Below are 14,100 nucleotides of genomic sequence, written 5' to 3'. Positions count from 1 at the left end.
GGAGGGAAAATGTGGTTCCGCAAATCCCAAAAAGGTTTCCCTCAGGCACAAGATCAACCCTCCCCTAGGGGCAGAGGGGAAGGATACAATGGAAGATGCTGTCTTCATGGCAGAGGAGGTCCACAACACCAGGGTGATAGAGAAGCTTTCTCTGATCATCCCTTCCTTCACCCCTGAGGGTTGCCTGACTGTCCGTCTCTGGAGGCAGTCGGGATCGTCTATTGCTGTACCCAAGAGCCTGGCTAAACATTTCACAAGATTGTTGAGGACAAACCATACTATCCAGAAGTTACCTGATTCCCTTTGTTTCTGATCCCCCAGTAAACCAGTCTATACCAGACGTGCCACCCATTCAACTAGACCGTGCAACATTAGAGGTCATCTCGTTGCTGCGAAAAAGAGTCATCCGAGAAGTCCCCACAGAGCAAATAGCATCCGGAACTTACTCATGATTCTTTTTAGTTCCAAAAAAGACAGGGGACTGGAGATCAGTTCTAGATCTCAGCAAACTCAACAAGTCTGTAAAGTAATCGAAGTTCCAAATGATCACTCTCCAGTCGATATTTCCAATTATCGGGAAAGACAATTGGATGTGCTCAATAGATCTTCAGGATGCAAACTACCACATCAAAATGGACAGTTGCTCCAGAAGACACTTACGCTTTCGGCTGGGAGCCAGTCATTTTCAGTTTTGAACACTGCCCTTTGGCCTCACTAAAGCCCCCAGAGTGTTCACCAAATGCATGACAGTGGTAACGGCTCACCTGACACGTCAAGGATTCCAGGTGTTTCTGTACCTAGACAACTAGCTCCTCACTGCTACCACTGAGCATCAACTGATCAGAACCAGGGACAAGACTCTATCCTTGTGCACCAGATTAGGCATTACAGTAAACCTAAAAAAATCAGCCTTATCTCCATCACAGCACATTGTATTCTTAGGCTCAGAAATAGACTCAACCACCATGACAGCAAGACTAACACCAGAAAGAGTAGAATCCTTGCGCAACCAAGTGAGATCTTTGCTAAACAGTCACAAAGTTCAGGCCAGGGTGGTTCTTCAAGTCTTAGGGACTATAGCTTCCTCCATTCTCTTAGTTCCCTAGCCCATCTGCACATGAGAGTACTTCAGTGGCTACTATTTGCCCAATGGTCAATGCAGGATCTTCCCCTGTCTCATCAGATTCTCATCACAAACACTTGCAAGAAGGACTTGACATGGTGGTTGTATACGGAACAATGTCTTTTAGGTCGCCCACTTGTTCCTCCTCAAGAAAATGCAGTTTTGACCACAGACGCCTCCCAGATAGGGTGCGGGGCATTATCTGGGAATGATGGTCCAAGGTACTTGGCAAAACCACGAGAACCACTTGCACATCAATGTTCTGGAGATGAGAGTGGTGCTGTATCCATTGCAAGCACTTCACAGTTCTCTTCCCACTGGGGCAATTGCGATTCAGACAACAAGTCTGTCGTGTGGTACATAAACAAGCAAGGGGGAACCAAATCTTACCCGCTTTGTTGAGAGGCTTTAAGAGTTTGGAAATGGGCAATGGACACTCAACACTTTCTGGTAGCAACACACATCCCTGGGAAGTCCAATGTGATAGCAGACAAACTCAGTCGAGCAATTCTCATGCCTCACGAGTGGTCCCTGAATTCAAAAGTTGTGAAAGAGATTTTTCACAAATGGGGCCAGCCTTGCTGCGGCCTATTCACCAAGTACCTGAACACCAAATGCAGCAGCTACTTTGCCCTAATTCCCCATCTTGGGATGTCACCCAGGGATGCTCTAGTCAACGATTGGCCTCCTGGACTCCTTTATGTCTTCCCACCTTTTCCTGTCATTCCAAAAGTGATACAGAAAGCAAAACAGTTGAAGAGCACCCTGGTCCTCATTGCTCCTTACTGGCCTCGTCAAGTCTGGTTTCCCTTCCTGTGGCCCTACCTCTTGGAGGAACCATGGATTCTGGGACCATCTCCAGACCTCCTGATTCATCAATCTGGGCAGTTCCATCTTACTATCCAGACCCTCAAATTGACAGTATGGCAGCTCCAGTTCCACAAATAGCCAGGTGTGTTTCCCTCTCACCTTCAGTCAAACACATTCTGATTTCTTCCCACAAGCCTTCCACTGGGAAATTATATTCCAGCAAATGGAAAAGGTTCTCTATTTGGGCTGTAAACCAAGGCTTAGATCCCTATACAGCTCCTATAGAATCTATTTTGTCCTTCCTTGCATCCATCTTTCATGAAGGAGCTGCGGCAGCTGTGGTTAGAGTTCAGTTAGCTGCCATCTCTAATTACCATTTCGGCTACATGGGAAATCCCATCATGTCCCACTCTTTGTGCAAAACCTTTCTGAAGGGAATCCTCCTTCTCAGGCCTCCAATCAAACAGCCACCAGAACCCTAGGACCTAAACTTGGTCTCACATCTTTAATTTCTTCCCCCTTTGAACCTTCTTATTCATCAGATTTGAAATTATTATCTTGAAAAACACTATTTTTAGTAGCTATAACTTCTGCTAGGAGAGTCTCAGAATTACAAGCCCTTACTATTCAAGCTCCTTACATTGTTTTCCACGAGGATAGAGTCCCACTTAGAACTAACCCTTCCTTTCTTCCCAAGGTATGTTCAGAACATAATCTTAACACTACTATTGAGCTACCAGTGTTTTTTCTGAATCATTCTAATAAATCTGAATGGGATGCCTGATGCCACGGTGGTACGGCGGTAGCGTTGTTACCTCACAGCAAGAGGTTCTCCCATTCGATTCTCGGCTGGGCTTGGGAGTGCCTTCTGTGTGGAGTCTGCATGTCCTCCCTGCGGTTGGGTAGCGTTCGAAAGACATGCATGCGTAAATGGGTGTGCCTTCATTGAAGGTTGTGCGTCGAGCTGGCACCTCGGCGTTTCGTAAAAAAATCTACTGCCAATCATTAGCGGACTGGAGTTCCGCTGTGGCGACCCCTTACCGGGAAAAGCCGAAAGACAAACAACAATTCTAATAAATCTGAATACAGGATACACCAGTTAGACGTCCATAGAATTCTCAGGTTTTACCTACATAGGACTAAAGAATTTAGAAAATCAGATCAATTATTTGTTTCCTTTTTGGACAAAAAGAAAGGCTTGCCTGTTTCTAAGCTTACACTCTCAAAATGGCTTTCAGATTGCATTTCCTCTGCGTATCAGACTGCTGGCAAACAGTTACCGAACACTGTAAAAGGCCACTCAACAAGGGCAGTAACAACTTCATGTGCCTTTAGATCTAGGCTCCCAATTTATACCATTTGTGCAGCAGCTACTTGGGCAAGACCACATACCTTTGTCACTCATTACAAATTGGATTTGACCTCCCAGGACAGGTCATCTTTTGGGTCCACTGTGCTGAAGAGTCTCTTTGCTTGAGCCACCCAGGATATAGGTGCTAGGGACGCTTTCCCATCCAGCAAGAATTATGGTGAGATAGGACTACATAACATAAAGAAGTTATGTACTTACAGTCCATCTTGCCTACATTCTTGCATCCCACCCTCCTGCCCCCTTCCTGTTCTTGGAGGATCTGGTGGACTATACTCATGCTGTCTGACCTGGTTGTAGTTGTTTGTCCACCGTGCATGGATAGTGTTACACAATGTTCTGTCTGTATGTACACAGTTATTGATAGTCTTCATAACTATTAGGTACTTATTGCTTTCTTGCAAACAAGATCTGGGGAATTGTCACGAGGCAGCATGGGATAGGGGTTAGTCTCGAGCCAGTAAAAGCTCTTGAGCTTTAGTATCGGACGATTTGGAGCCGAATATCGGCTCTGAACCCATCCAGCAAGAATGTAGGTGAGATGGACTACAAAGATGGAATGTTATGGTAAGTACATAACTTCTTTTTTGCTTTATAAAATTTTTGAAAACTGATATGTCCAGAAACACATAATCTGGAAGTAGAGAAAATAAGATTTTTACATCAGGATTAGGGCTAGAAGCAAAGAATTTAGAGCAAAATACTGAAAGTAATATTGCTGTCTAGTAATTTTATACACTGTATTTTTTAATAACTTTCCTGTGACCATGTTTGTTTAATCCGTGTATATAAACTTGTTTTTCCAGTGAAATTAAAATCACATTTGTGATAGTTACTATAAAAAGTTTAGTGAGGAGAAAACTGATAGCTGTGTCATGCATGATACGGGCCATGAATACATTGAAATTCTTATGGCCATAGTAAAATACAGCATAATCTACCATAACAGAACTTGTGGCGACAATAAATAATAAGTGTTACTATTCACATTTGCTTGTTAAAGATTGGCAGCCATGTCAGACATGGCAGAATGGTGTCTGCAATCATCATTTAATAATAAAAGAAACAAACTTGTTCTTACCAAAAATGGAACGTTTTTCTTTTTTTTGTCTGTGCATGTGTAATGTGGGATGTTTTTTGAAAAGAAGTGTCAAGTTGAAAAGATACATTAAAGAATATGCTGCATTGGAAATGGACTACTTCACAGACATGAAGTTATTCTGATAGGTTTTTTAATAATTTGTTTAGTTGGAAACAATATAAAGCAAATTAATTCTTGGTGGCAAGAAGCTGTCAGGGTTCATCAGCTTCAGACCAATAAGTAGCTCTACATAACAAACCCAGTAGCCAGCTCTTGTTTTAACACCATAATAAGAGCTATTAAGTAATTTTTAAAAATATGAACTTTTGATACCCAAAACTTGATGTGCCAGCAGCTTTACAAAAGAGACAATGGAGAAAGAAATGCGTAGCGGTCCTTTGATGAGTCAAGAAGAGCTGTCCCTCCCATTTGTGCCCTAGTTACAACATAAAGAGCAGCATAGTGTGAGATCAGTGTATGTATAGGGTCAGAAATTTCAAGGACAAAAATGGTTACACTATAAGGACAGTCACTGGCAGTCTGTATATTGTTATACAGCACCAGATATGTAAGTCAAGCTTAACAAAGACTGTTAAAAATTCAGGGCTGCAGTACACAACATGGAGGAACAAAACAGTCAAAGACAGCTACAGCAATAAAAGAATACTGTGATAATGGGGGGTTACATTTCCAACAGTTCTATCTGGACTGTCTAAAATTATTCCATTACTTTCACTTAAACTTAGTTTTTCCATTTTTCTCCAACAGCTTGAACTGAGGGATGCAAGAGAAAATTTTAAAGGAATGATATACCAGCCACACCAGGAGTTCAGATTGATGTTGGAAGGAGATGAAGGTGCCCAGGTTATCTTGGTTGCTGTGGATAAAGCGGTGTTTGCCCTGAACAAAAATAGATTTTCTCAAAAAAAGGTAAGGTTTGGAAATATAATTCCCATCAAACACTCCACAGAATCACCAAATAGTTTTCTTTATTTGTTTTTCCTTATTATTTTATTCCTTATCAAATAATTACTGACTGTTACAGAGGACTCTGTACAACTACAACAGAGGCAACAGCCAATTTTTTTCATTACAACATGGAGCAATTCAGTAAAACAGTAGCAAGGGTAGTACAATGTTGCAGTGGTTAATGTTGTTGCCTCACACTGCTTACTCCTTCACTTTGGTGCTTGGTTGGGGTACCTTCTGCATGTGGTCCATATCCCCTGCCTCTCCCTGTGTCCTTATAAATTTCCCCCAGGTACTCCAGTTTTCTCCCATTTTCCAGTCCAAAAATCATAGGTGAATTTGTAGTCCTCCATTGTGTTCACAGGTATTCATTGTGTGTGTGTGTGTGTGTGTGTGTGTGTGTGTGTGTGTGTGTGTGTGTGTGTGTGTGTGTGTGTGTGTGTGTGTGTGTGTGTGTGTGTGTGTGCACTTGTGCGTATGTGTGTGTGTGCGTGCGTGTGCATGTGTGTGTGCTTGCAATGGAGTGGCACTCTGTCACACTTGATCCACCATAATCCCAAATTTAGAAACTGGGTAACTGAAGACTTAAGTAATGAACTTTCTATCATTTGTGTAATTCTCATCAGTAACTGTATGTTGTAGTGGGAGAAGGCTCCATTATGATGGTCTTAATTATAAGAAGGGTTATTACAACGGAGATGTTACTCTTGCCTGTTGTCTGTGCTCTTAGTTGTACTTATTCATATTGGCAAAATTCTCCTTTCCCCATTCCCTCACTGCTTTAATCTTTATTATGTTATCCCCAATATATATATATATATATATATATATATATATATATATATATATATGTTTATATATGTGTGTTCATGTTCAAGTGGTAGAATTAGCTTAGGTGACAAAATGTGACTGGCTAAACACATGATTGACATAACCAATAGGTGTGCGAGATCATCCAAGTCTTAGGATAGGAAAACATGCTCTTTCTTAGAGATTTTGCAGTCTTAGAGTTAGTATGTATAATTAACAGGGGGGGGGTTGCAGGAGTTCTTACCTACTGGAAAATATTATGTTTTCATCTTACTTTATAAAGAGTATGGTATTTCTAACCAGGGATTCCTCAACATCTAATGCCCACCCTGCCCAACAGCCACATATCACCAAATCCACTTTCACCTTCAAACCTCTGCCCACATCCTCTGTAAAACTACTCTTAAACAAACTCAAACCATGCTCTTCTTCAGCTGATGATCTTCCAAGAGAGTACTTTAACACAGCAACCAACAGCATTGCCTGTCCTGTGTCAATCTTTATAAACTAGTCAATCCAGGAATCCCACGTTCCCTCTCTCTGTAAAAAGTTGTATATTATCCCTTTGCATAAAGCAGGAAATTCAACAAACATTAATAATTTTAGTCCTATAGCAATCTTATCTCCCCTCACCAAAATACTTGAAAAATGTATTCAAAAAAACAATTGCTAAACTGTCTCCTGCAGGAAGAACTCCTATCCCCATACACAACATAGCTTCCATCCTTCCCATAGTACTAGCACTGCTGTACTAATGTCAATAACATCAAATTAGTCTCTTTCTTATTTGTAGATTTGTCTAAAGCCTTCAATACAGTTTGTCACAGCAAACATCTACTTCAAATGTCTTCACCCTCAGCCTGCCCTTCTGTGGTTCTAAAGCTACCTGTCCAATAGGTATCAGTTAGTAAAATGTCACTCCAAACTCTCTCCTTAACTCCCAGTTACCATCAGTGTACCACAAGGCTATGTCCTTGGTCACCTCCTCTTTTAACATTTTCACCAACACCCTCTATACTTCCAGACAACAGGCCACCCTAATAGAATACACAGATGATTCCACTCTCATTTGCACATCTGATGACATGGTACACCTCCAAAAATTTCTTAGGAAGGTTTAACAGCCACTGAAACATGGCTTTATAACTCACAACTCATACTGAACCTCAAAAAGACCAGACTACTATCTTTTTTTCTCCAAATCTCTCTGTCATAAAAAAATAAATTTAAAGTCCCCTTCCTTGATAATACAACCATTGAAGTCATTTGTTGTAGCAAATTGTTAAGGGTGTTAGTGGATGACAAGCTTACATTCGACCTGCATATGCAAAATTGCATAAGAAAAACTATGGATGCTTTACCCAGCCAAAAACTTTCTCACTGATGCAACTAAAACTAAACTTGCCACTACTTATCTCCTCCCCACACTTTATAGTGTTCCCATCCTTACTAAGTTTCAGGCATCAAAAAAATTAAAACTTGAACAATATTATAACAACATTTCTAAATTTGCAGCAAATACCCCTTTCAGAGCCAACACTGTATAACACTGTCTAGCACTAAAAAACTAAATTGGTTAGAGCTGCTCAACTAACATATACACAGCTTTTTACCATCTTTAAAATTATCCATCATCCATCTGCCTGTCCAGCACTAAAAAACATTCTACACAACTATTTTCCCAGTTAGTTACTGTGATCCAGTGACCAACAGCTCCTGCCTGTCTACAAACCTATTAAATATTTGCTGGCCATTTTCTGTACTTGCACAAGGTTGCTAAGGTCTGGAACGTCTTACCTGTATCCATCAGGTCAGTACCCTCTCTGTCTTTCAAAACCACACAGAAAGACTTCCTAGCTAAAATTTTGCTCTGTTCTTGCCCAAAACCAGGATAACTATATCCTTAAATGTGAACAAGTACCTTTTCATTCCTTATACCTCCTTACTCTCCCTTCTTCACTTACTTCCTTACTGCCATCAAATTCTCTTCCCTGACTTTCTCTCTAAAAATGCCATACACTTGTTTTTCCCTCACGTCATATTTGCAATTCCTATTCATATTAGACTAACTTACCTTTAATTTCTTTACAGACTGTCTAAAACTGCATTAGTAATAAATGATTGTGATATAACTTGTATTAATACTTAACCAAAGTTTTTATATTATTACTAATGTGTTACAATTATTTAAACTGCAGATGTTTGGTTTTATTTTTGAATGTTCCTAAAATGTTTTGTAATAATTTGGAGTTCTGTCCCCAGGCCTTCTCTGAAAATGGACTTCTACCCAATCAGACTTTCCCAGTAATCAAATGTCAGTCAGTAAGTAAATATGTATGTATGTATACACACACACACACACACACACACACACACACATCCATATATATGTATGCATGCATTTATAAAAAAAAAAATATATATATATATATATATATATATATATATATATATAGGTCCCCTAACATCTAATTTCATAACATTGAGACCAGAACATAAAACCCAAAACATCTAAAACCCATAACATTGAATTTCATAACATCTAACATTACAAATCATATGAAAATAACATCCCGTACGCATATAACAGCATATAATGACACCAAACTACCAAACACACTTTTTACTATGTTTCTGCAGGGTGGCTTGAATCAGTGGGGTTAGGAAATTAACTTTTTCCCACTGTAGTGCAATCTTGGATTTGGTATATTTAATTTACACGGGGTGTGGGGTGCAGGGAAGCTTGCCCCCTGCAGAAACGTAGTAAAAAGTGTGTTTGGTAGTTTAGTGTCATTATATGTGGAGGGGATGTTATTTTCTTGTGATTTGTAGTGTTAGATGTTATGAAATTTGATGTTATGGGTTTTAGATGTTTCAAAGTAGACCTATATATTATATATATATATATATATATATATATGTGTGTGTGTGTGTGTGTGTATTATACACACACACACACACACACACACACACACACACACACACACACACACACACACACACACACACACACACACACATATATGGGTTCACTTTATAATCTCGAAATACTGAATTATTGAATTTCAGTATCTCAAGACTATAAAAAACAAAAGCCCAGTTCCACGAAAGACTACATAACCAAATCCGGAAATGTCAAATCACCAGTTGTGGTGGTGCGCTGTGTTACTGGATAGCTGGAAATTCAGGTAAGTGTTTATATTTTAAGTGTTTTTGGTTGGGATTTTATTGTATGATAGTGTGTTGGGAAGTTGTAGGTATAGGTTAAGGTATGTAGGTAAGAGAGTGAGTGTGTAAGCATTGAGAATGGTGGTGTCTGTATGTATGTGATATGTATTTGTGTGAGGGGAATGTAGATTGTGTAGTGGTGGGTTTCATATCTGTGTCATTTTTAGTACTACCTTGGAGTTGGTATATATAAGTAGCGGGGGTGTGAGGGATGCAGTGGGGCTTGCCCCCCTGCTTATATGTAGGGTAGGTGTGTGTATTTGTGTTGTTTTGTTGGTTGTAGTGTGGGGAGGAAGGTGTATGTGTGTTTGTTTGTGTGGTGAAGGGTGTGTTTAAAAGCTGCGGTTTTGAATTTCGTGGTTTTGGAGTTTCAGTATTTTGATTTTTCAGCTTTATAGTCTCGAGATACTGAAATTTGATATTTCAGTATTTCAAGATTATAAAGTGTATCTATATATATATATATATATATATATATATATATATATATATGTAGTTCCCCTTCACAATCCCGAATTACTGAATGCTCGAAATTCAGTAACTCGAGATGGTAAAGTCGAAAATGCATAAGAGCGGATCTGCATAAGCGCAAATTCAAATATCTTGAATTCGCGCTTATGCATGTCAGCTACAGGACGGAAGTGTGTAAGTTGGGATGTTTTACTGAAGTGAAGGTAAGTAAGTGCATTTGTGTGTTTTGTAAGTTGTGCATGTGGGTTAGGGTAGGGAGGTGGGAGTATGAGTGTGAGTGTTGGATGTGTCTATGTATGTGTGATGTGTTTGTGTGAGTGTAGGGGGGTGTAGGGGGTGCAGGGGGTTTTGGGATTTTTGTTGGTTTAACTTTTTAATTTTGAGTTACTGAATTTCGAACATTCAGTAATTCGATATTATGAAGGGGAACCATATACAACAAATGCAGCAGCTTCTTTGCCCTAATTCCCCCAAAGGGGGAGTCACTGATGGATGCTCTTCTCCACAACTGACCCCCTGGTCTATTGTACTCCTATCCCCAATTCCCTTGATCCCCGGATTCTTACAGAAGGCAGTCAGATTGAAGAGCAGAGTCATCTTTATTGCACCTTACTGGCCTCGACAAGTGTGGTTCCCCTTTCTTTGGCCTCACCTACTATCTCCACCTTGGATTCTGGATCTGACTCCAGACCTTTTGTCCCATCCGACAGGACTGATTCACCCAGACCTTCCCAACCTCAGACTGACTGCAGTGTTTCTCCACTTCCATTGATGGCCAGGCAACCAATGCTTTATTCCCCAGTCCATTCTATTCTATTATCTTCCCATAAGCTGTCTACTAGGAAATTGTACAAAAGCAAGTGGAAAAGATTTGTTAAGTGGGTGGAGCAAAATCACATAGAACTTTTTACAGCTCCTACTTATACAGTCCTTGAATTTCTAGCAGGATTGTCTATTGAAGGAGCAAACGCATCTACTATTAGAGTTCAGCTTGCAACAATTTCAAATTTCCATGTGGGATTGCACAGTTCTTCCCTGGGTTTCCCTCTTCTGCTAGACCTCCCTTTAAAGACCCTGTTCCCCCATGGGATTTAACTTTAGTACTACAAGGCATAATGCAACCCCCCTTTGAGCCTGCAGCCAATTGTGATTTGAAATTCCTATGTTGGAAAACAGCCTTTCTGGGTGCTATATCATCAACCAGGAGAATGTCAGAGGCTTTATCCTCAAAACAATAATACACACGAAAAGCTAGCAAAACCAAAAAAAAACATAACAACCGGAGCCACAGAAAAGCTGCAAAGAACTTTACTGGTGTTCTGGTACCTCGGCACAGTGCCTTCAAAGGAATGGTTTACAACACGCCATGCAGCCATTTTTAAACAAACAATTAATTAATATGAGCAATTAAGTAATTACATAATAAAATATCCTTAAAGTGCTAACATATTTGCAGAGATGCAAACAACGATATCGTAAATACACTACCAATGGCAACAACATCATAAATGCAAATAAATATATGAAATTAAAAATGTTCAAATTAATATCTAAATTCAGCCCTCTAGGTGTTAATGTCCTGTAATTCAAATTGAATCTACTTTCCAATTCCAACAATTTTAATTTTATCCTCAAAACCCCCTTACTTGATCTTTCACAAAGATAGGGTTTCCTTACATACCAATGCTTCTTTTCTACTAAAGGTGGTGTCACATTCCAGTGTTAATCAAGCCATTCATCTTCTAGTATTCTTTCCAAATTTCAGTAATTAAGGGGAGTTTTTGCTGCATTCATTGGATGTTCATAGACAGTTATGTTAGTATTTGCATCGTACAAAGGACTTCAGGAAGTCAGATCAGCTTTTCATTTCCTTTGCCAACCATAGGTTGGGACAACCCTTTAAGAAAGTGACTATAGCCAAATGGATAATGGAATGGATTTCTTTGGTGTATGCAAAACTGAATGTGCCCCTCCCCAAACCTGTAAGAGCTCATTCCACCAAATCTGTAGCAACTTCCACTGTTTTTCAGTCGAGAGCTTCTATGGATGATATTTGCACAGCTGCTACTTGGTCTAATTCGCATACCTTTATCAACCATTACAAAATAGATCTGGTTTCAAGGGTAAGAGTGCCCTTTGGATTGCCCATTCTTAGGCACATCCTTCGTTAGGGACACCCAGGGATTGGGCAGCTGGGGATTGTATCCCATATGTTGATGGTGAATGAAAATTGACAACATCAGATAAAGAAGTTACGTACTCACCATAACATTCCATCTGTGTTGCCCATTTTCATTCACCATCAACTCCCCAACCTCCTTCCCCCTGTCCATAAACAGGATGTGAGGATTCAAAGGACATCTTAAACACTTTGCGGCTTGATCTCCAGTGATGGTGTCTGTATATAATTGCTACTATCTTCTTTCCTTTCAAGTTATATGTATTATCTGAGGGGAATAGGAGAGAGGCACTGTGGGTAGAGAGGAGCTTGAGAGTTTGTAGGCTTCCACAAGCTAAAATAGTGGCCTTGTCGGATCTGAGGATCCTATCCAAGCCCATATGTTGATGGTGAATGAAAATGGACAACACAGATGGAACATTATGGTAAGTGCATAATTTCTTTTTCTTTTTCTATTTTTATGTTTATTTAAAAATAAAAATAAAATATTTATTTTAATATTTTATTTCGGTCAGTGTTTACAGCAATTCATGTGGGAATTTCTGCTTGTAGCTGTGTTTATTTGTTTTCTGTCTTTCACAAATACTTGATCTGATGTTGTTAATCTTCATTCATTCCTTATTGATGGGTTATCGGTTCCGTCCTCGGAACCCAGCTGGCCAATATCAAGCTCATGTCAGCCAAAAACTCTCGAGCCAAGGTCCTACCCAGAATGCTCTGCTCCCTGTTACCTCAGATCTTGTTTGCCTCGTTGCTGTACAGCCATGTCAAGCCACTCTCTCAGCTAAGTGTTTGAAAGTTTATATATTGTTATTACTCTAAATTTTTCTCAAAAGTTTATTCTAATATTTTCCTACCCTATCGCACACTTTAGACTCTTTCCCTTTAGTCTTTTCCCTTTATTACCATCTTTTCTTACCTTGTGGTAATGCTCCATTACATCATTGATAATCCTTCTTTTTCTTTTCTTTTTCTCTTTTTACCCTTTTTTTTTTTTGGGTAGCCCTTATTCTTCCTTTTGGTACTGTGCTTCTTCTCCACACCAGTTATGTTAGATAAGAAAACTAGCGTTGGTTTCAAGTAGTGTAAGGATTGCGGCCGTAAGTTACCACTTTCCGGTGGCCATGACTTATGTGTCTACTGTCTTAATGTCTCCCAACTGACTGTGGATCCTCCGTGTGGGATTTGTAAAAATTTCTCTACCAGGACTCTCAACAAGAGGAAGAATAAGTAAATTTTGAAAGGTCTCCTCAAGTCTCCTTTCTCTGAGGCTATTTCTGGGTCAGAAGGCTCACCTCCCTCCTGTTAAACCCCACAAGAGGCATTCTTCCTCTTCTTCATCGAAGTCACTCCCTTCTTCTCCCTCTGGAGATCATAGGGAGTTGACTCACAAGAAGGTGAAATTGATTACTACTCCAGCGCTGCCCCCTGTGACCCTGTTGGCTCCAGGCTCGGCACCACCCCAAATGATTCTGACTACAGCCATGTCTCCTTTATCGATACTGGCATCGGACAACTACGGTTCCAGCAGTTATGTCACACCCCCTAAAGGCACCGTCAGTACAGGTTCAGTCCCCTTTGGCACCATTGATACAGCCACCTTCAGCTCCAAGTATGACTCTTCTTTACTCCATGGCGCAGACATTTTTGGCACCAACATGTGCTGTGGTGCAGTCCTTCTCGGCACCATCCTTATTGCCAGTGCAGACACTTTCCACTACAGTACCGTACCCTTTGGGGCAGACCTTTGTCTTTATGGTGCAGACACCTTCAACTACTATGGCACTGACATCTTCGGCGTAGACTTTTTCCACACCTTTTTCTTCGGTGCAGACTTCCTCGGCTCCGAGCTCTGCACCTATTGAATTAGCAAGGACCAAATATTCCCCTTCACTGGATCCTTTTGCTAGCAGTCAGTATAGTCCTTTCCTAGGAAGGCCAGAGTCACCATCAGCTTTCTCTATGAGGTCAACCAAGAGTCTTTCTGAACAGGATGTGTTGCGGCTTGTTGACCAGTTGCTTGTGGCCAGAGGTCTATCTCAACCATTGACGTCCACGTT

The 14,100-nt window shown here is 40.3% G+C and overlaps 1 protein-coding gene across 1 annotated transcript in view; it reads left to right on the top strand.

The window, feature by feature from the left end:
* Positions 1 to 14,100, top strand: part of LOC122812280 (venom factor-like) — a 2,973,268-nt gene that overhangs the window by 1,321,346 nt on the left and 1,637,822 nt on the right. The window contains exon 14 of the mRNA XM_044084681.1: positions 5,152 to 5,313. Within this exon, the coding sequence (XP_043940616.1) occupies positions 5,152 to 5,313 (162 nt within the window). The remainder of the gene's footprint in view (positions 1 to 5,151; positions 5,314 to 14,100) is intronic.

The sequence above is a fragment of the Protopterus annectens genome, chromosome 9.part0 (genome assembly GCF_019279795.1).
Source record: "Protopterus annectens isolate FY-2018-M chromosome 9.part0, PAN1.0, whole genome shotgun sequence".
NCBI lineage: Eukaryota > Metazoa > Chordata > Ceratodontiformes > Protopteridae > Protopterus > Protopterus annectens.
The sequence above is the reverse complement of the archived record's forward strand: the minus strand, read 5'-3'. Positions and strand labels throughout refer to the sequence as shown.